The 23,097-nt window shown below is 42.4% G+C and overlaps 1 protein-coding gene across 1 annotated transcript in view; it reads left to right on the top strand.

Annotated features, from left to right (window-relative positions):
- Positions 1-23,097, top strand: part of LOC135988620 (transmembrane protease serine 11A-like) — a 43,249-nt gene that overhangs the window by 1,662 nt on the left and 18,490 nt on the right. Inside the window, exons 2-5 of the mRNA XM_065634721.1 lie at positions 4,932-5,053; positions 5,770-5,888; positions 18,117-18,184; positions 21,352-21,515. Of these exons, the coding sequence (XP_065490793.1) occupies positions 4,932-5,053; positions 5,770-5,888; positions 18,117-18,184; positions 21,352-21,515 (473 nt within the window). The remainder of the gene's footprint in view (positions 1-4,931; positions 5,054-5,769; positions 5,889-18,116; positions 18,185-21,351; positions 21,516-23,097) is intronic.

Genomic DNA, 23,097 nt, shown 5'->3' with positions numbered 1-23,097 from the left:
ACTAGGAGGAAGTTAAACAACATCTAAATCCAGTTTGGTTGCCTCCTAGTTAGGAAAGCATTTAGTTGTTTGAATAGTTGTTTAGATTAGTGTAAAATCTCAAGTATGTTGGGGCAAATCTGTTTTGGATAATTAAATATTTACACAATTAAGTAGGAATAGAGACTGACGGGTCTTAATCAAAGACACTGTGTAGCCTGTTAAATGTCCAGTGTGTTTTGCTGGGCAGGGACGTAGATTTGAGCGTGCAGCTGTAAGCCTTGCTGTTTGAGTGTATCATGCTGTGCTTTGGTCTTTTATGAGAGCAGTGCTTCAGAATTAGCTTTATCCAGTTCCAAGATGCCTCCTTTCACAACACTTCAAGCTGAGTTGGAACGTGTGCTCCATATAATCCTTCAGGAAGCAGAGCTGCCAAGGAAAACTGGGTGGAGTGGACAGCCTTGCAGGTCTTGTCCCTCCTCTGCTGTGTCCTGCAATCCTGGGGAGCAACCGCAGTGTCCGACCAGCAACTGCCTTGTGAAGAGCTTGTCCCCGGCAGGGCGAGGTGCGGAGCAGCTGGTGCTCATACAGTAGTGGAAAAGTGAATATGTAGGTGGCAATGCAGTGCCGCTTGCACCAATTTGTCATTGGGTAGGTGGGCAAAATGAGTGTAAATTAGAGTGCTGAAGTACAGCAGGAAACGAATACCAGCCCTGGTGTGAGGACACTAGTGTCCCATCGGCATTAGTGGGAGTTACGTTTGATTATTGCAGGAGACAGTCGTGGTTGCTGCGTGGTACCAAACCGAAACCTCTTCTGCTCGGGTTGCTCCGGTCTAGACCCTGTTTCCAGGGGAGTCTAGTGAAATAATTCTGATTCTGTCACCACATCTGGTTTGACTGGTGTGGAAGTGGTAGCATTTGTGTTTCCTTGCCACATTCACTCGGTTTCTGGCCATTTTAAACAGAAAAACAGAATAAGAAAGGATGTCCTCCTGAGCCTTAAAATCTAGTAGTCATCATTAACTGAGCAAGCCCCAGTGTAAACCCAGCAGCTTTTCTGGCCTCTGCTGTTCCTGTTAGAACGTGTTGCAGAAGTGCCTCATATAATTTATTTTTTTTCACAGACAGTTCTATGATTGGGCATTTTGGGTCAGTATAAGCATATAAAGTCAAGTCATTCTGCTTCCATCACATACTCTTTCCATTTCTGTATTTCTGGTTAGATAGAGATCTTAATTCTGAACGAAGCTGAGCTAACACAAATCTTGAGATGGTTCAATTTGACATGATTCTGGTACAAGACAACTGGAAAACTTCGTATGGTCAGTGGACAGATTAGGTGATAACAGGGGGACAGATTTCATTGACAACTGGATGTGGGAATTATCAAGTGTCTCTGCAACCAGAGACTTGACCAGGGTTTCAGTCTCTGCTGAACCTCTTCTCTAAGGAACCTTTTCTGATTTCACCAGAATTTCTCCCATTATGAAATCTGCCCATCCCTGTTCAGTGAAAATACATTGCTAGATCACAGCACTATTTACCCAGCACTATTTACCCAGCTGAGCAATTGTTTGTTATATATAAAGTATAAAACACAGAAAAAACCTGTTATTCAGCCAGAAACATAAGCTTCCAAACTACAGGAAAAGCTGGATACTTTGGGCCACATTCTCAGTGGATACAGTCTGTTGGAGATGCACACAAACCATCACGAAGGGAGAGGGTCTGGGCTGTTTCATCAGACTTGCAGAACTCCTCAGGAGTGACGTTAAATATATATGATTGTTTTACTGTGACGTTTCATATACCAGTAAACAGATTTATTTCAGTAAACAACTAAACCACTATCACTGTCCTATTATGTGGGTATTTATACACTACAATTATTGCTAAGGCTCATACAGTGATTTTTTATCTTTTTTTCTCTCAAAGCACCTTAATAAGAGAGAAGTACTGCATGTATTCTAAAACTATGGAGAAAAATTGTCTAAGCATGCCTTTCTTACCTCTGATGGATTATCATGTGGACTGAAGCTTCAGTTTTGAGATAGTTGTATCTCACGTGTGTATTGAGCCACTGTATGTACTGTCCAGCGTTACACACAATGGGACCTGCCGTCAGATGGAATAATTCATTTTTGAGGCATGAACACCAGGAGACAGAGCAAAGCAGGAATACAGCTCAGAGTTAATGGGAATGGAAAAGTATCAGCCCAGAAATTGCTTTTGTTTCACACAGGTATCTCTGAAAGCCTGGATTTGAAATCCTCCTGGTGTGCTCAGTCCACACCTCTGTTCACATGGAGAAGTATCTTGATGGTACAGCCTCAGCAAGCACATTTTACTCAAAAACACTTTTTGTTTTTAAAACAGGTTAGGAATGGAGTGCAAACATTAAAAACCATTGCATGTTTTTATGTAAAAACAAGTAGGAAAAATTATTCAGGAGGAAAAAAAAGTAAAGGGGGGAAAAAAAAAAAGACATCCCAAGTCCCCAAACAGTCTCCCATCTATTGACTTTTAAAGATTAATTTATCAAACAACTTCTTGTCTGAGGAAATTAAGTTTAAAGGCTGATGCTGAGGCCCCTCTGCACCTCTTTGAAATTATAGTCTCAAACAGGTTTCATTAATTGAAAGTCATGTGTGTGAGTAAAATTACATGTGTGAGTGACCGTTACGGACTGGTTTCTGCTTGCTAAATGATGACATGGAACTTGAAAGGGAAGAAATGAAGAATTAGAGTTAGAAAAAATTTAGACTGTGTACAAAAGAATGCCGAGAAATCTTCCAAGTGTATGATACTCTATATTTAACTGTGTCCCAGCCGTGTTACTGCTGCTCTGAAACGGTTCTTTTGCTGACACGATAGGCAGTTATTTCTTCAGGCTCACCTGCTGCAGTGTAGAGGTGACATTCAGCCTTTTAAATGGGCTTCTCAAACCCAACATTTTGGTTTGGGGCTCTGCCAGGGTCATTATAGCTGAAAGAGCTTCTGAGTGTGTTTCCTTCTGTACAGCTTAGGACAATGCTTTTTAAAATAAGTATCTACAACAATGAATGTGGGTAGGTTGTGTCAAGTTAATTTGTTGTTGGTGGTGGGGTTTTTCATTAACTTGTTCTCACTTCAAACTTAGTAGAAACATTTGCAAGGTACGTGAGTCATGCAAAGCAGAACTAGCTGGAGTGGCGGAAAAAAAACTAAACCGCACGGCAAATGAGAGCTGAACTCACCACTGACTTCATGGTTTCACCTAAGAGCTGCTGTACAGAAATACTCTTCTTAATGAGGTAGCCCTGACTATTTATACCTGTAGATTGTTCATTTCTCCAGTTAATGATTTAAGGGAACTTTCAAACAGTATGCTCAGAAACAACTTTGGAGCTGCTCATCTCCAAACTCTGAAAAGCATTGCTTAATTTCAGCCTTTTTTCCCACTATGGATTCACAGATGTGTTTTAAAGCAAACCAGATGAGATAAGATTTTAATAGCTGTTTTAGAGGACAGGAAGAATGAAGGGAATACTGGCTAGAAAGGTCAGGGAAAGTCAGAACAGATATGAGTGACAGACTGAGTATTCCCATTTTCATTCTATCAAATGTCACAATATTTAGTCTGACTTGGTTCCCAAGCTGAAGTAGTAAGGCTATAATTATAAGGCTTTAAAATGACATTAGAATGAAATATCAGAACTTCAATATCCATGCACAGTGCACAGTAGGCCTGCTGACTCATTGGTGGTCACCTGCAATTATTTTCAACTTATTTTAGTGTATGTACTCTTAGGGCTCATGAGGTATATGTTCCAGAAATGAGCTTTGTGTACTTGGCTGTTAATGTGGGACCCCACAGAGATCCCTCATACCCTTGGGAGATGTCCCTGCAGCCTACGTTCCTAGGGAGGAGGTACCTTGACCTGAACATGTGTGTGTTTGCACGAGTGAGGTAGCTGGCTCTAGAATGAGGGACTGGTTGCCAAAATTTGAGGCTTCCTGTTTTGTATTTTGTAACGGTTGATAGCATCATAGAAAAATTGCTTTAAGTATCTTCCACTATCTTCAAGTTCAAAGCCGAAGGCAGGATTTGCTATAAGTAACCTTTTCAGGAAGTTTTTTGTCTAACTATAATCCTGACCTACTGACTATTGTCCTACCTTGAGTTAAATTGGTTTAGTACCTGCGTAATTAAGAGCATGGCAGAATGGCAGAGAGAATTGTCTGGCGAAGCTTCCTACCAGTGTTCCCTGGTCTGCTCACATGTCCCTGCCCTTTCCTGTCACTCCATCACTTCAGCAGATACTGCTCAGAGCAGTGCTTGCCTTCTGGTTTTTGATTTAGTCCAAGTAAAACAGGAAGCACAGGCTGGCCCTCTGAAATCTGCTCCTCTTTTTTCATCCAGCTTTGCAGGTTGAAATGGAGCAGTTTGGGCAATGTATAAATACATACTATACGAAGCATAGGACGCTTTCTAACAATCTTATTGCACAAAGCAGTTTTGGGAGCAAAGGTGTGCATGATAACTGATTTGTTTAACCTATTGAAAGCTGCAGACATTGCTGTATAAGTTGATCTAGCTGAAAAATATGTTTTATTCTTGCAAATTTCCAGTCGGGGTCACATGAGAGAAGTGCTAGCTGGGATTCCTATTTAATTTGGCCCTAATAGTAATTAAAAACTAACAAACAAACCCGCAATCAGACATAACCCCTCAAACCCTGTCTGTGTTCCATGACTTCCAGCATATCCCAACATCTGTTTCAAATAGTCTTGAGTCATGGTTTCATTTTCAAGGGTGTTGTGTGAGAAGTCAATACTGCTGGGAAGAATCAGCTGCTGTGGAGGGACGAAAGTTTAGCTTCCTCTTTGCGGGGTTTTAAATAGAAAAGGATCCCTTTTTAATGTTTTTCTTCTTCTTCTTTTTTTTTTTTTTCCTGCCCTCCCACCCAGAATTCAACAGCCAACGATCAGAGAAAGACATCTTGAGCCCTGGAAAATTGCTCTAATTGTTATTGGAACAGCAGTGGCAGCAGCTATCACCATTGGTCTCCTAGTTTATTTCCTGGCGTATGGTATGTTTTACATAATGTCACTGTTCTGTTTCTGCATTTAGTGTGCCTCCTTTGTGCTCATTGTGCCACACAGTGCTGGGAGCTTGCTTTTCATCAGTCTAACTAAAGCTTATTTTCGGGAAAAGCCACCGGCTTCTATAGAGCTTTCTTTCCTTCCTCATTTAGCATCTTTGTAGACCTCTTAGGAACACTTCCTGCTGTGCAGGCTGGTTTAGGGCTGTGGTTTCTGTTCCCTTTCACTTGCTTTCACTCCTTTCACATCTTCCTGATCATCTGCTTGTGTGATGAGGTCAACGCACAAGTCCTCTGGTCTCTGTTACATGACTGACAGAGCCTTCCCCCTGTCTCTGCCCACGGTGTTTCTCTGTTCCCTTGCCCGATCACCTGCAGCTGCCTGCCAGGACTTGGCGCTGGGTGGGTGCAGAGGCCAGGAAGGCAGCTGGTGGGCAAGATGCAGCTCGTGACCCCAAGTTCTGTTTGTTGACCACAAATGTAACTCTTGGGGAAACTGGGCTTTTCGTCACCACTTGGCTTAGATCACTCAACTTACCTGAGTTCTCACTCTTGGGGTCTGAACTTTGGGAACAGGTTGGATACAGGTGAAGATTCATCTACTCTCTAGATGTCTGCATCTCAGTTAGCCCCAGGAGTTTCTCTAAAGTTCATGTATCCTGCTGCTTTGTGAGTATAGCCTGTTCCTTTTCTCTCCCTTTCAGATCAGAAGCTGTTCTATTACAGTGCCAACGTAAAAATCACCAACATCCGCTACAAAAATGAATTTTCCAGGCAGTCCTCAGGAAGGTTTAGAGACCTGAGTGAGAGGGTTGAGAGACTGGTAAGTTTGCACCGTGTGCTTTTCCATTATTGAGGACTGTGTGCTGATATAAGAGTCATTAACGTGAACAGCACAAACGTCTGGTGTATGCCGAGGCTGTGTGGTTGGCAAATCTGGGCAATGGAGAGCATCAGAATCCTGATTGTACCCAGCAGACCAAGCACTTGCCAATCTGCTTGTTAGAGCCTCTCTCTGTCTCTGCAGTGCTGAAGGCGATGCTGACAATATTTTCAGCTTCTTCCTCTATCATCAATCACTTGTGTGTCTTCTTTTTCCCTACTCTGAGCCTGGCTTAGTGATTTCTACCCCACTGTCTCAAAGGAAAGCAATGCTTTTGCACCCTCTCCTTTACAGGACAAGGCGCTCTGCCTGTCGGGCTGTTGCTGTGTATCGAGAAAACAACATGCAAGCCCTTTTCCTGTGCCTTTGGTGTGTTTTGTTGGGAAACCCTCCTACAAATAGCAAAGGCTGCTGAGTGGCTCTCGCTCATACAGTAGCTATGGAAATAAATAGACATATTGCAATTTCCTTTCTGGTTTTCTCTTTGAGACGCTTCCCCACAGATGATAATTACAGAGTTCAACTCTTTACAGCAATAAGCATGTGATCATGCTTGTATCTTTTTGTGTTTCATTCATCAGGGTCTGATACATATCTCTTACCAACTCTTTAGCAACCTGCACAGATACTCAGTTAATAGGACAATCGATGCATTACTCCCCACTGGCATTTAATTCAGGGTTGTGCCACTTGTCCACAACAAAACGTGAGCTGTGGTGAACATCATTGTGGAGCAGCAGGGTGCTGTTTAGGGATCCAGCAGCAGTAGCACCTCTTCCCATCTCCACTGAGGGCCTTGGAGTTGTCTTCTTTTCTATACTTGTTTCCTTTTTGCCCTCTTTGCCTATCAGGGGCTGTACCATATTTCCCAAGATCTGCTCCTGGTACATATCTGTATGTAAAGACTCTTACATAAGCTGCACTTAAGCGAGGTGCTACCACTTAACAGCTATTACCTAATAATTGCAGGCTCATAACCTGGTGAGATAGGACCTTGGAAAGGGAATGTTCTCCCTGGCCAAGAAGACATTGTGTGTTGCTGAGGTGGGAGGAAGGCAAGAGTTGGGGACAAGTCTTTGAGGAACAACACTTCATTGACTAAAGTTATACCCATTTCTCCTACTTCATTCCCTCTCTTTTTTTTTTTTTTTTTAGACATGGGTCCTTTGGCAGATAAACATTTATTTTAGCTAAGAAGGTCTTTCAGATGCTGTCCAGTGCAGTCAGATTTCCTGTGAACACGGCTATTAATTTAGATGCTTGAATGGAAGCCAGTGCTTTAGAAACTCTCTCTCCTTTATGAGTATTGAGCAGTTCTGACAGTAGTGACAGTAAATACCAGTGCTGGTTGAGCAGTGAGAGCCATTATTTCAGAGCATGTTAATTGTACCTGATAAGGAACACCATAACAAACACACATAACCGTCTTGCCTTTCCTTCATTCCTGTGACATTTTTTAAGAGTTGATGTTGATTCAGGCATTAACTTCTCCCTCCCTCTCTCAAATTTAGTGAGTTCTTTACTGTAATTTTAGGTCGGCTACCATAAACACTGACTTTTTATGGCTGTAGCTCCAGGTGTTCCATATAACAAGGATGTATGAGATTGAGAATTGTCCATAAGCTTCTTGAAAGTGACTCCATTCACTAATGTTTCCTACAGTATGTAATGAACAGTATGTTCCTTGTAAGTCTGATTCTCTCCAAGCAAAACTCAAGCTTATGGTGCTAAAAATCAAAGCAAAAAATAATATTTCTGTCCTCTGAATTTCTTGTCAGCTATTTCAAAACATCAGCATTTTTATTTTCAGGTGTTTCACACTGTCTCTTTAATAAAGGAGGAGAGAGTTGAGGTTTTTGTCAGATTTTCTGATTTGTCTGGATTCACCACAATCCTTTGTAGTCTTTCCCTGGCTGGTGTTAGAGTTTTGCATGTTCAAGCCTTCCCATATCATTAGTAGTAACGATACTTTAAGCTCATGTTGTGAAACAGTGAGTCAATGCAGATAAATGCATAAATCTTTCCCAATACTTGGTGCAAAGTGAACAGAAGTGAATCACCTTTGATAATCAGACGCGTCCAAATTACCTGAGTTAGTGCAACTCCCTGCCAAGTGCTCCCTTCTCTGATCCCTCCGTGACAAAGCTTCCTTCGTTTGTCCCCAGAACAACCCTGAAAGGACCTCTTTTCAGAGTTGATGTTTCACCAGGAAAAATTTGGTTTGCTCCCATCTTGTGTCTTTCTTGGGAAAGGCAACAAACACCCTGGTGTTTGCTTTGATTTCCAGAGCTGAGCAGTAACACCCATGGTGTGAACAACATTCCCGACTCTCTTATCTCACAGAAGGCGGGAGGGAATGCAGCCAGATCATGCCAGAAAGCTGATGAAGCCGGTGCACCCGTCAACATCTCAGGGCTGACTGGAAAGTCTGGAAAATGTCTTGCGGGGTGGAGCTGGGGGGAGCTGGGGAACAGATGATGAAAGGTCTTTGCTCCTTGCCTGGCTTCCTGCAAGTGGCTGTGAGGAGGGTTCACTTTTCTTGCTTGAAAAAGCAGACCCGAGTGTAGCTCGCCAGAGCCTCCTTGTTTTTCTAGCTGGACCAGTCATCTTTCCCTTGCCAAGTTCAGATGTACCATGCCAGACCCTCCTCTCCTGAACTGGATACAAGGGCACAGTTGTAGCCTCAATGGCTCCTTCCCCAAAGAGCCTTTCTTTTTTTAAATAGTGGGTTCACCTGATGCTTGGCTGATCTGTGCAGGTCTCTTAGATGCCACTGCTGCATTCCTGTGCCACCCTTCCCCACCGGTTTTCTCTAGTTCCTGCACCACACTTGGATTTTTTTTCTTCTCCCACAAAATGTATTAATTTTTTTGGATTTCTCAAGAATGCCTGAAAGTCCCTAACCACACTCTTTACTAACAGCATCTGGAGGAAGATTTCCAAAGGTTTCCAAGCTTTGCTTCTTCAGCCCCCTGGCACCCTGAAGTGCGGTGAAAGCTGAGGCAGCCAGTTCTAGATAGACCTGAGTGACTGAGATGATCCCAGCACCAACTGCCTTGTGTATAGGGAGGAAGGTGGAGGGACTTTGTGCCCAGTATGGAAAGCCATCTTTGACCCCAAGGAAAAGAGCTGTGCATTCAGAAGAGCTTGAAATGAACACCTCATTAAGGCTGTCTTAATGAGAATTGTCTCAGCTGAAGGTGCTCTTCAGTAGGAGTGTAGTGTGGCTCTCTTGTTGGTGAATTGGGTGGCTGTGGGAGAGGCAATGTGGTTTCTTTCCTCTCTGTGAGTGCCCCGAGTCACAGAATGGACTGCCATGGATTTGCCCCATCATCTCATCCTCCACAAGGCACCTGGGCTGTCCCCTGTCCTGCCACCATCTGAAACCAACCACCAGCTGGTTGGATCTGGGCAGAGTGGCTGGGGACTGCATTAAGAGGATTCCCTGGGTAACCACTGTCTGCTCAAATACTTGTATTGAAGTAATGGAATTTCATCAAGTAATTCTTGACTCAGGACTCAGTATTGTGTGTCAAGACATCTCTTTTAGAAGCAGACATCTTGTTTCAGGGATTTCAAGTGATAGGAGCATCTTGTATGCTCTAAGTACAGATGTTGGGGAAAGTTTGTGATTAATGCAGTTCTTGAAATGTGTCCTGTCTGATAGAATTGAATTAGAGCAATTTTAATTTAGAAACAGTTTCTCTACTGGGTATTGCAGAGGCACTTGAGATAACACAATAAAATGCTGCAGAATAGCTCTGCCTGTGCCAGTTCTCAGTTGGTTTAAGGACTCACCGATGAGTCCCCATACTGGAGTTGGTAAGGAAGGAGGCAGTTTTCTCCCCTGGGAGATGATTTTAGAGGCTGTTGAGACATTTCTCTGAAGCGCTATCCTCTGCATCCTCAGTGGTGCAGATTCTCAGCTGCTTCAGCACAATTCAGTTATGACCAAAGCACCCAGTAGTTACCCAGCCCCCAGGCACTGATGTCTCCAGTGTGCAGACAGGAGACTGAATTGGAGAGGAAGACCAAATCCATAAAGCCACTTCAGCACTGGAGAAGAGAGAACCCAGAGGCAGGAAAGACTTTTTTGGTTGCCTATGGCTGATCAGGCAAGGACCCACCTAGTTCCTTTGGCACACTTGATTTTCATTCACCCTCATCACTGTCCTTGAGTTTTTTTGTGGAGGTTCTCTGAACTCCCATATAGACACTTTTTCCAGGGACAGCAGAGCTTTAACACCTGAGTACCTTGTTTGGTGGATGGATTAGTCATTCAGCAGGATGCTTGTAACTGCAAGACTCTCCGCTTTATACCCAGTGGTAAGCTGGCAGTCATCCTGATATCAGGAAGTATTTTTATGGCACTTTTTAGGGTTAGACATGGCACAAGTCTTCCTGGGGAGCAGAAGTTTGTGTGTGTGTATTTGGTAGGTGGAGGGAGATGAAATACAAATGAGTTTAGAGCCAAAGCTAGTTGCAGAGCTGGCTGAAGCTGTACACGAGGTGTGTCTGTCACACCTTCCACATGAAGAGTGTGAAGGTAAAGCTCAGGAGAGTGTGGCTTCATCTACTAGTGCCTTTTGGCCCTTGGGTTGGGAGGCTGATGCAGCGGGAGCAGATCCCCAAGGCATCAGGCTTTGGAAACACTCTTAAAGAGACTTAGCTCTGGGAGACCAGGCAGTGAGGACTAATTCAGAGGTGATAATTAAACATGATTCAAGAAAGGGAGTGTGCTGAAGTTCCAGGGAGTCTAACGTGACTTTTTTTATACAGCAAGTTGAAAAGTACAAGTATCATGTCTGTTCATTTGCTGCATGTGTGCTATCCCCCCACCCCCCATAAATCAATTATTTTCCCTTCTAAGCCCCTGAAACATAAAAGAAAATGAAGATAAATTGGTCAGATCATGAGAAGAGACATTACAGTGGCTGCAGCAGCCAAGTCTTTCCAAAGGTTTCTGCAGCACCCAGACCAAACTCAGTAAGAATATTCCTGGTTGTAGTAAGTTTCAAGTTTTCAGATACGGATCCCAAAATTTAAAACCTGAAGTTTTTCTTTAAACTGAAGCATTCCTAGGCACTCTATGTGCCACTTCAGATACTTGATTAGTACTGATATGAGGTTGAGAAGGTCAGAACTTCTATTGAAAGCTTTTCTTGTTCTTCACTGACAGCAATTTTATTTAGAAGCACATTTATAGTAAAAAAGCCAGAAAAATGAAGCTTTTTAGAGAATTTTTTAAATACTATCTTTTTTCTTTTTTTGCAAGATAATGTTGTGTTGTAAAAAAAAAAAAAAAAATCATCTTTTATCTATGTACAAAAGACCTTTAAGATTAAGGAGCATTTTTTTAAAAAAAAAATCCTAAAATACATTTAGGGCATTTGACACCTTTGGTTTTAAAAGCTTTATTTTTAAGAGAACAATTTCTGCAAAAGGGAAGCATTGTCCTTGGACTAGCACGGTACAAGAAGGGTGCCCTCTATGGGCGACTGGGACTGGAAACCAAGCAGAAACCATCTTTCCACGGTAATTCAGCCAACTGGGAAATATGGCAAGGTGACAGCGGGCAAGATGACACTGCGGGGACTTGTTCATTTAGCTCTGGAATTAAAGGCTGGTGACACACTTGACTATCAGTATATATATACGTAGATGTGGCCTTAAAGATATAAGTGAAATGCTGAATGCTGATAGAGTAAATCGCTTGCAGAAAGCACTTGCTTCTCACTTGTGATTTTTTTTTTTTTTTTTTTTTTTTTTAGAAATTCATATTGAAATCAGAAAAAAAACACTGGCATAGGCATATGCTGCATTGCTTTCAAACCTGAGATGCTTTATTGCTTTAAATTCTGTTGCCAGTTTTTCCTGTTTCCACACATAGCACACAGGGAACTATAAAAATAGTGAGGAAAACACAAAGTATTTTTAAATGCTAATGTGAGTTGATGCAGTGGAGTGCATGAAGATGTGGCTTAGTGTTTTTCCTCACCTGTAATATCTCAAACTGTCAATGTGCTCTACCTAAATAGCACATATTTCCAGGATGAAATGGTTGGTCTCTAACAATGTGCCTAATACCTAACTTTCTAACATAAACTACATAATTCTTCAGCTTTACTGATTCTTTGGCTTATTAATACAATTTAATTTTTTCAAGTAAAAGGCATACAAGCAGATCTTTCTTTTTAGTGTTTTCTTTTTTCTTGGTTCATCAAGGCAGAAGGTCTATAAGCATGTACAACAACAAAAGAAGTAACTCTAATTCAGATCCAGTGCGTGGCAAGAAAAGCTTTAAAATGTGCACAAGGGAAACGGATGTAAGCCTGAGCTGGGAAAAGGAATTCCAAATGAAATAAAGGGCAGTTATCGATAGTGTGTGAGATTAAAGGTAGAATATTATCTTAATTATAGACCAATGATCCAGAATAACTACATTGTTTACAGGTAATTAAATCAATGAAGTGATTCAAAATGTGAACTGGTGTCACTGAGATCAAAATCTGGCTGGTCAAGAGAGTGTTTAGAACATGGTGTTGTCAAAAGGGAGAATCCAAATTCAGTACTAAACTTGTGAGACTGATGGTATTTGGGCACTTGTAACATGAATGTCACTATTGATCTTCCTTAGATTTCATAACACTGTTCTTATCCTAAGAGCTACTTGCTCCTCTATTTCACCTCCTTACCTGTAAGTATGACTTAAAAAGACCCAAAGGGATACAGGCTCATTTTCCTGGGAAAAGCATACTTTCTAAAAAGTGAAAGCCCTTTTCTGGATGGGTTTCTCCTTACCTCTGGATTTTCTCTCCAAAAGTTGGAAAATCTCCTCCCTAAGTGGACAAAAACTTCTATTGCAGTGTGAAAGTTTAGGAAGCTAATTACAGACAATTGGAAGCAGGGAGCGGGAGTGGGAATACTCAGGTGACCTTAATTCCAGCTGTCACTATTACACAGCTATAATGAAACTCTAATGCCGTGACATGCCTTTCAAATTGCTTGCACTAGGCATAAGCAAGGTACTTTAAATCCTAATGTTATCCCTTGTCTCACTCCCCTTAATTTCTTCTATCCAGAAGTCCAATCTTTTTAGGATCTGCTGTACAAGGTCAGTTAACTCTTTTGCAGCCGATGCCTGAGAACCATCTAGCCGAGCTCTGTATTGTAGTGCCAAGTCAGACACAGCTCCCTCACCTCCCAGCTTTAGCAGTCCGGGGAGCTGGAACTCTGAAGAGCTGGCGGTACCATTTGCAGATGTACGGGTCACACTGCCCTTGTCTGCCCTGACGTGCTGTCTTGGTGCACGTGGCTTCTGCTGGGAAAGTTTCTGATCCTCTGGTTTGCTGATGGCCTGTGGATCATTACACTTCTTCGTCCTCAGGTCCATTTTCTTCTCCTCAGGTGAGCACTGTGGCTGTTGGGCTGTTTGCTGCTGCGAGTAATTGGTATCTCTGTTTGTAAGGGGAGTGTGATGTCCACATCCTGGTTTGGGACACTGCCAGGTTCAGCTTCTTTTGCTTTCTCTGTCTTCTCCTGGCCTCTCTCCCTCTAACCCCTGATAGGGTTCCTGAGTAACCCCTCCGTTAAAACCAGACAGGAGGGATGTCGGGTTCCCAAGGGAGCTGCTACTGGATTTGCTTTATGGTCAGCTCTGGAGATCTCAGCAGGTTGGGCTATAGATTAGATGCTAATTGTCCAGCAAGTTGGGTACTAGGTACAAAGTTGATACAACTGATCAGTAAATTGTATTCTATGATTACCACAAAACTGGAGAGTATCACTGAACCAGGCAGTATGTTCCAATTAATATTTGTGATAAAAAGCTTTGAAAATCAGCACTAACAGGCTTTACATCCTAAAAGGAGGAATGCTGTAGTGTGAGGCTGTTGAAGGACTAAACTGGCAGCAGGCAAAAGAGCAATAGTATTGAGCAACGAGAGGATTTGTGCTTCCAAACCTACTGAATGCTTTTGAACATCCCATGAAAGTAATTCAGAGGGTTCAGCAAATACCCTAGAGGAAAATTCTGTCAAGGTGGGTTTAAGATCACCTTTTTCATAAATCTTGTTACCCTCTGTGCAGTGGCAGAGCAGCGTGTGGTGGGAGAAAGCCAAGGCTGACACAGCTGACCTTGCGGGGTCACTTCCAGGCCTGGCTGGAGACCTGGGCAGGCCCAGCTCATGTCAGCCCCATCCTACACTGGAGCAATAGGATCCCTGTCACATGACCTATTTCCAGAACTTGGGGTTTTTTGGGTCCCAGGGAGGCAGGACATATCAGGTGACTCTGAAATCATGGAAGTATTTTGGTAGGTTGCTCACAGGGCTGGCCTTGCTGCCATGGTGTGACACAAGAAAAAGAGGATAACGATGATAGCTGGAATTATTCAAGACAGGATAGAAAAACAAGTCTTGTTCATCAAGGTGTAAAGCAAAAGAACGAAGAATTTCCTTTGCAGTTGGGTTTGTACTGGTGGGAATGTTTTACCCCTCTTATTTCATCTTTTACTCTATTGGCATCGATGGATCAGTGTTCAGGAATGAAGTCTGGTTTGTCTTTAAAAGTTCTAAGGCTTAAAGTTGTCTTTAAAAGTTTAAAAAAAATGATAGAAGATTTGAAGTTGAATTAAGGAAATACCAGATGGCATTAAGCTAAACTAGACAGCAAACATCAAGTTGAAGAAAATCTTGTTTGGATGAATATTAAAATAAAGGTAGCCAGGAAAATGCTGCTCAATTGAACTTGGCACTCAGTTAAGAGTGGCTGTAGACCTTGCCTTCAGCAGCAACTGTCACCATTCAACATTTGCTAGACAAGGGTCAGGAAAACAAGTGAGATGCACTAAATCAGTGGTGAAGTTATGGGATCTGGTCAGGACAGCATCTTTTGATTGGCCGTGATGAAAACAAAATGCTTAAAATGAGTGTAGATGCTTCACCCTGGCAGGACCAGTTTCAACCATGCTTTTGCTTCCAGGATTGTGACTCAAGCTGAGAAGAAAGCTGTAAGCAGGTTGGAGATAAATGTTTAATGTTTGATATGAGTGTGAAAGATTTTACTAGAAGATTTACAGTAAAAACATCAGGTAGACTATTAATTTTTCAAGTTATTATTTGAAAGCATCTTGCTACGTTTTTTCCTCTTACATAAACTCTGTATGAATATAAAGATTACTATTAGCAATTCAGGTGACCAAAATCATAACCGAAGGAAAGAGTAGATTTGGGACAGATTCATATCTGTCAAACTAGTTTTTAGCAGATGAGAGTCAATGGCCATGGTGCAGAGGTTTGGCTAGCATATCTTTCCTGATTTGATATAGCAGGTTACAAAAGTAAAAACCAAACCCAAACAAAAAACAGGTCAAGTTTGAAGGTGTTAAAGGCCCTACAAGGATCACTGGAAACAAAACCACTCTCCAGTTGTTTTATCTATTGGTGAAGTAGTACTAAGGCAACTCTTCAGATAGAGAAAGTTAGTGACAGTATGTAACAAGAAGAAAAAAGTGGCTACTTTCTCATTCAGATATGAAATTGTAAAAGTTAATGGAAGTAACTCAGTTTAAGTCATTTTGGTGTAATTTTAAATAATATGCTTACTGTTCTCTTCATTAAAAAATGACTCTAACAACCCTTTCGGATTGAATTTTCCGGAAAAAAAAGAGTCTGTTGCTTATAGCTTAGTTGCATTTGGACTCCTTAGATTATTTTCTTGAAAAGCATCGTGTAATTGTCAAATGACACTGGAAACTTTTGTCTTTGCTGCAGCACGTGGCATTCCTGATCAGTCTGTATAGAACATCTAGGAAATGGTCCAGGATGAGGAGGAGAGGAGAAAGCTGAACGTGTCGGGAATATAAAACACAATCACATGAGCTGCTTGGGCTGTAGCAAAGATGCACAAGAGAGTGGGGGACAAAAGGATCCCCATGTTTGCTGCAGAAGTGCAGGTGGAAAGTGTAGAAAAAACACAATCTCCGAGATGAGAGGATACAGATGGCTTGAAAACACAACTGCTAGGAGGAGATACAGGCTTCAGTAATGTGATATTGACTTCACCCTCCTTTGCAAGGGAATGCAAATTCTTCCCCTCTCCACTCCTAAGCTTTAAGTCAGCCTGCTTTCGCTTCTCTCTTCAGCGCTGTAGAAGCTCGAGGTGTTCCTCAGGCCAGCTCAAGGCTCGCTTTTGTTTGTGCAGTACTCTGCAAAGAGGTCCCTGTCCTAAAGACCTCAAAAGTTCTGAGAGGCAGCACAGCCCAAGATAGCACATGCCATTGCGTGCCACCAAGCTGGCACTGCAGCTTAGCTACGGGTTTCTGCTTGCACAGTCATCAGTGAAGCAGTTAACACTGTGACAGAAAGGACAAGCAAAAGTTATCACTAAAAAAATAAGTTATCTGAGGACAAGTACTTCCAATAGCCAAGGGTGGTGGTAGATCAGGCTGCAGAGCTATAGGAAACAAACCACTTTATTTTTGATTTCTAACCATATGCCTCATAAAATGCAGTGGTAGCAGCTGGCCAGCTGTCAAGTGATAGGATAAAGTGCATTCTGCATATATACAGGGGCTTGTCACAATTGCTATCTGTCTGCTGTATTTTTTTCCATAGCATTTTTTTGGTGGCTTCCAATCCCTAAGTAATTCCAGATAACTGCCAATAACAGCAGGATAAAAGATCAGCTCAGGGCATGACAATTATGATTTTTTTTCCTTATGAGCATAGACTTAAAATCACCTTAAAATGTGCAGTTTTCATCTTGAAATTATTCTGGCTCAGTACCACTGTGTTGCCAATGTCTTCTGACAGCCCAGGCTGGGAAGAGGGGCTTTGTGTTCTTTGGGAGGAATCACCTCCAGATTTCATGGGTACGTGCTTGTTTCTGTACCTGAAAGACTTCAATGTGCCTGTGTTTGAGAACCATTACTTCTTTTTCTTTCCTTTGAAAGGCTGAAAATTTGGAGACTTCGTTGTAAATCGGACTGCCTTTATAGGCTGAAAACTTAAAATAGGAAAACTTGCATGATTTTGTAAAGCATTTCTCCGTAGTTTTTCATGTAATACATTTCATGTTGACGGGATACGTTCAATATACTGGCTCTTGCTGATAGAAGGAACTGCATAACTCACTGGTGACTTGACCGTTTCTCAATATTTCAGTGATCCTGAGCTATTCCTGGCAGAATTTCATGCCATGTTTTACCAGGCAGCACTCTCAGACTGATCACGCAATCCTGAGACAACGTTCAGCTTAAAGCAGGCTGTGGCTAAGCAGTCACTAGCAAAGATGTCATCTGGGGATTGATTCCTTATACTCAGAAGTTATGAGTCACAGATTTCAGATTTCTGATGAGAATTGCTTGATAATTCCCATAACATGTGGAGCAATCACAAGGTGTTATTTGAGATCATTGATAGATTCATGTATGCATTTCTACAGGACCAAGGGTAAGTGCTGCATCAGAAAGGGCCCTTACAAGAGAGGCTCGGTGCAACGCGGAGCACAGCATGTTGTATCTGTTCTGTCAGGGGAGACCTTCTCACTCTCTACAACTACCTGAAAGGAGGTTGTAGTATGGAGGGTGTTGGTCTCTTCTCCCAAGTAACAAGTGATAGAACAAGAGCAAATGGCCTCAAGTTGTGCCGGGGAGGTTTAGGTTGGATATTGGGAACAATTTCTTCCCGGAAAGAGTTGTCAGGCGTTGGAAAAGGCTGCCCAGGAGGCTCCCTGGAGGGGTTGAACAGACGTGGAAATGAGGTTCTTAGCGACATGGGTTAGTGCCAGGCTTAGGTTAACAGTGGGACTCAATGATCTTGAGGGTCTCTTCCAACAACAATGACTCTATGACTCTAAGATTGCAGCAGTGTGATTCAGGGATGTTTATAAATATCCCTCATTATGCCTGGTAGTGGACGAGACAGCACACTGATGTACTTCTGGGATATTTATAAAAATGAGTTAACTTTTTATGATGTGCCTTAGGCCAAATGGGAAACTATTAGGAAAAGCCTGTGGCAAATGTTTTCCAGAATCTGGGCTAGATTGCATTTCTTGTGTCTTTTCTGTCAGTTTGTAACTGCATGCGGTTTTCTGAATACTCCTTCCAGCAACACATCCCTTTCCCTCCTTTTTTGTTGTTAACTCTTTTTTTTTTTTCAACAGATTGACAAGACATTTCACAATTCCATTTTAAAGAAAAAATACATCCGTTCACGCTTAATCAGAGTGAGGTATGTGAGTTAATAAATGCACAGAGCTGAGATACAATGAAATGGTCACCAAGCCCAGGTAGAGAGCTATTCGATCAGATTCAGTGAAGTGTATTTTACATAAAACCAGAGCATAATCTCCAGTTAAGCATGATCTTATTCTGAACCATGCTCTCCTTTGTGCTCAGACCTTTAGCAAGCTTCAGCTAATAAAGCACATCTAACTTTAGCTATTAAAAAATAAAAAGCGTTTTCAAAATTATTTCCTTCACTATGATGCAGACGTCATTTTGCTTCTCGTGTTGCTGCTGTGCTGGGCTTGTCAAGTGAAACCCAAGTGTGGCTGTGCTGGTTTGGAACGTCCCGCTTGTCACTGTTGCATCTCACAGAATGGGCAGAAGTAGGTGCCTGGGGAACAGTGGCAGCACAGCAGCTGTGTGATAACTTGATAACTTTGGTGTGCTCCCAACCTCCAGCTGTTTACCACGTGGGATTCCCTGGAGTGGTCGGGGTTTGTCTGTTTAGCAGCTCTCGGTGGAGTTATCTTCCAAGGACTTGTCCAGTCTCCCCTGGACTCCTGAACTTCGTGCACCTCCACCCTTTAGTGAGGAGTTCCTTGTGAGGAGCCACCTTCTTTGGATCAGTTGATGGCCCCTAGTTCTTGTGCTGGAAGAAGCGATGAAAAGTTGACCTCTATCCCTCCTCTCTACGCAATTAGTAGTATCGGGCACTCCCATCATATCACTTTTCTTTCCTCTACCCTACCAGCTCTACTTTTTTTTTTTTTGTCAGTTGAAAGTCCCAGCCTGCTCAGCCATTCCTTGCAGGAGCTCTTCCTTGTCACCTTGTCACCCTGCTCTGTTTCAGGTCTGCTGTTCCTGCTTTTTGAGATGAAAAAATCAGACCTGTGGTTGGGATTATGACTGCACAATTATTTTTGTTCTCTCTTATTCTCTGTTCATTTGCAAATGATACCTGGTGTTTTATTTGCATTTTTGAGCACTGTTGAGTGCTGATGGTGACATTTTTATCGAACTGTCTGTTGTAATACTACAGTATTGTTCATAACTGTCCATTGCTTTTCATGTGAACCTTGAATGTCTTCACAATCAGACACTAAAGCTACCAGACTAATGATAACAGCCTTAAGAACTTACTCTCATGAACATATTTCTCCTTGTTCTTCCAAGGTTTGTGAAATCCTGCCTCCTGCCCTACCTTAGCCGAGCCCTTGGTTAGGCAAATCACTTAATCCATTATTCGAATGTAGCTTTAGGAATGTTTTTACACACTGACTAGGGTGGTTTAAGTGTAGACAGGATGGTTTAAGGATGTGAGAGGCTGGTCCATAGGGAGAAGTAATATCCTTCATTCCTACTTGTTCCCAGGGACAGACTGAGGTATTTGCTGTGTTGGATGGAAGACGTGCATGTGCCAAAACTTGTTTGCTTTTAGCAAACGTACAAGCTTTATACATCTTTAAGTGCCCAGACTGCAAGCTCTTTTAAGCAGGGTCATTTGTTATGGATTTGCTTGCAAAATATTTGGCTCAGTGTAAACAACATGTTACTAATAATGCCTGCTGCTCACCAAGAGAGACAAAACCTTGACTTGGGTGTCTTTTGGCTCTGGACCTTTGCTATATAGTGAGTGATTCAAGGCAGGTTGTGCCGAGGTGAGGGTTTCGAGAGGTGTGGTGAGCTTGCGAGAGTTGATATGGTAATTCCAGTGTGGCACAGGACAGGAAGAGGAGTGGGGGGAGAGGTGAGGGAACACCTCAGAAATGCAGAGCAACACCCATGGTAGGATCAGATAATATCTGGCAAATAAACGGAGTGGCAATCATGCTAAAGTTGGCACTAAGGGAGAAAACAGCCTGTTGGAAAGTTCACGTAGAGCTACATGATCTCAATTATGAGATCCTTGAGGCAAGGAACGTGTCTTTCTGCTCAGCTAAGAGACACTCAGCATGCCTCAGTGTGACAGTAACAAATTTTGGTGTATGCTTCCTTTGTGTATAAGCTACCTGCCTTCTGTTTTTAATTTTTTTATTTTTCGCTTTTATAATTACAACTTTCCAAGGTAGTGACATATAAGTGGAAGATCTTCTCTATTCCTATCTGAATGATGCTGAAGATGGAGCAACCTGCTTTTAGCTCGCCCCCTGTATGAAGTCAGTGCAATTCCACCTGTTGTGGGTTGTGTTATTGCTTCTTGACTCAGGTAGGAAGAGGCAAAGGAGACGAGATTCTCGGTGGACTCTCATCTTCAATGTGTAATGACCAAGGATGAGCTGCCTGCAAGCACAGAGTAAGATTTACTATGCCAGGTTAGACATGTCAGTGTTTGTAGTCTAGCATTCAGTCTCTTGCAGTATCTGATCCTCTAAGGAAAAAATAAATAATACTACTGAGTGAATTTAGTCCATTATATATTTTTTTTTCTTCCTTTTCTTTTGTCTGATCTTACATGAGCTTTGCAGTATACACTTCAGACTGTGGAATTGTGTGTCCCAGCATGGGTGATGCTTGTTCTTTTCAGTGAGATGTTAAATGCCCCTTTTTTTGGTCCATCTCTTGGATTGTGATAAGTAGATTGTGGATATGCTGCTGGGTTTTGTTTATTGTTGTATAACATGAGGTTACGAGTCACATTCTCTCAAGAATGGCTGAGCAGATCCTCTGACTCCACACGAGGTTGCAGTGGTAGAATTGGACTGTGTGGTCTTTCCTCTTTCTTCAACCGCCTTTTTGATGAAGATTGGAAATTTTTTTTTTGTACATGTACAGGGCCCTGGAAAGGCCTGTCTAGATACCATTAACCATCTACCTGGTGTTTCTGAAGGGCTGTCTATCTGGCTTTTCACTGTGATCAAGTCAGTTAATTCCCAGCTGCTCCTGTGTCCCTAAGCCTGTGGTCAGTGACTGCTTTTTAGACTCCAGGAGTACAGTGTTGGTCTGGCCATTTGTTCACAGAAAGCATCATGCAGTCTTGTAGCATAACACATATTTGACCCTTCAGCATTTGCTTGGTTGTCTTTTCCCAACGCCTTCTCTCAGAAATGTATGAAATGTTCAAAAATGTATCTAATCTTTTGTAACATTGCCATTGCTAGAGGACCTAAGATAAAGACTAAGAAATGCAGGAATGGGCTGAAGGTAACTAGACTGTGTTTTGTTGGTTTGTAGCCCAGATGCGGATGGCGTGATGGCAGAGGCTTTGCTCACATTCTGGTTCTCCTCCACGGATTCCAGAGAAGCATTGCGAGAAAAAGTTGAAAGGATCTTACGGAGGGGCCTGAAAAAATACACTGGCCCCCTGCGAATAAATGTCAGATATTCTTCCATCTCAAGTAAGTATACTACATCTCTCAAAGCGAGCTCTTGCCCTTTTCTGATTGATGGGACGTGACTTTTCCCTTTTGATGGTGGCTGTTGTGAGTCTGAATGACCACCCTTCTTGCTCATTAACAAAAGTGGCAATGTATAAACCCCACCTAAGGTAAGGATTAACAGCAGATGTTGCTTTGTGGCCTTTTCTGTAGGGCCTTACCCTACCTCCAGACTGCAGTACCAACCTTACCAAAGAGTAGGACCCTAGGTCTTGATTTCTCTGAGGAGCCTGAAAGTGCAGCAACTATGTTCGGGTGACAGTCTTTGTGGGGAAACAGCAAATGGACTGAAAGAATAATCTTTGTTGAGAGGGATCAAGATCCTCGCAAATTCCCTGGGGGAAGGGGAGAGGAAGGGAGAACGGTCTTAGTGTGGTTTCTCAGCCCCTTATTTGCAAAGCAGACCTGCGTCTGCAGGGTATGCAAAGTGACAGCACTATGGTTTTGATGTAGTGAATTACCAAAGAGACACTGAAAGGTGAGTTTCCCTCTTCTTCTACACTTCTGATCTGTTAGAGGATTTTTGTGCAGGCTTAGAGTCTTGTCTCTGCAAATGGCTCAGCCTCAGTTTACATATAGTCAGCATCTTTTTTTTGGGGGGTGCCAGACTTGTCAAGAAAGAGTTGCTAGTCAAAAGTAAGGCACAGATACTCGCTCTGTTTGGTTTTGCAGACCTTCCACTTACCCCTAGCACAAAGGTGAGACTGTTCAGCACGTGGGTGGGTCCTTTCTGCTTGCTTTTCTACATGAGACTGCTCAACTCAGCAGAGATCTGCAGAGGCTTGGACAGCTGTGTTGAGAGAACAAGAACTCTGGGCTACGTTCCGTGCTGGATGGATCCAGGCTTCCTCCCGCTCAGAAAGGACCAGGAGCAGCCTCTTGTTCTGCCTCTTGGTGCTTGAAACGGGCAAGTTGCATTGTGGTAATGCAGTGAAACTCAAATGTGGGCTGTCACAGACCCATTGCTTCTTGATGGGCTGACCAGTCTTCCTCACTGGAATGGCTCAGGATAGGTGACATCCCTTTGAGCAAAGAATCACCAGTGTTATTTATACTCTAGTAGTTCCTGTTCAGCAAAGAGCATATGGAATTCCTCTCAGAAATAGTGTGAGGGCATCAACCAGAGAGATACAAAGAGATTTGGTGGTTGTTGGTTTTCTTTGTTTTTAAGACAGGCAGGTTGTGATTTAGTGAATTTTGGAGCTTTAAATAAAGGATAAAATTGCAAGGATACAAAAATGCTTGTAAGGACTGTGATCTTCATGTTGAGTTATCTGATTAGCTGCTTTTTTTTTTCAGTCTGGTAGATGTGGGAAGTGACTCAAAGCTGGTTAAGTTGACCTTCAGCTGCACCAGGGCTGTTACAGTAGTTCACTAGTTGCCAGTTAAAAAAATTAGCTGATATAATTGAATCACAATGTTTTCATTAAACACTTGGTCTCAGTAAAAGATGGCATCTCTGTGTTAATTTGTTGAAGCTGTATGATAAACTTCCTGTTGCTTTTCTCGGCTCTCTCAGCCTAAACATAAGACACTGACTACA

Source organism: Caloenas nicobarica, chromosome 4, assembly GCF_036013445.1.
Source record: "Caloenas nicobarica isolate bCalNic1 chromosome 4, bCalNic1.hap1, whole genome shotgun sequence".
In the NCBI taxonomy this organism is placed as follows: domain Eukaryota; kingdom Metazoa; phylum Chordata; class Aves; order Columbiformes; family Columbidae; genus Caloenas; species Caloenas nicobarica.
This window is presented reverse-complemented; position numbering and strand designations above follow the sequence as displayed.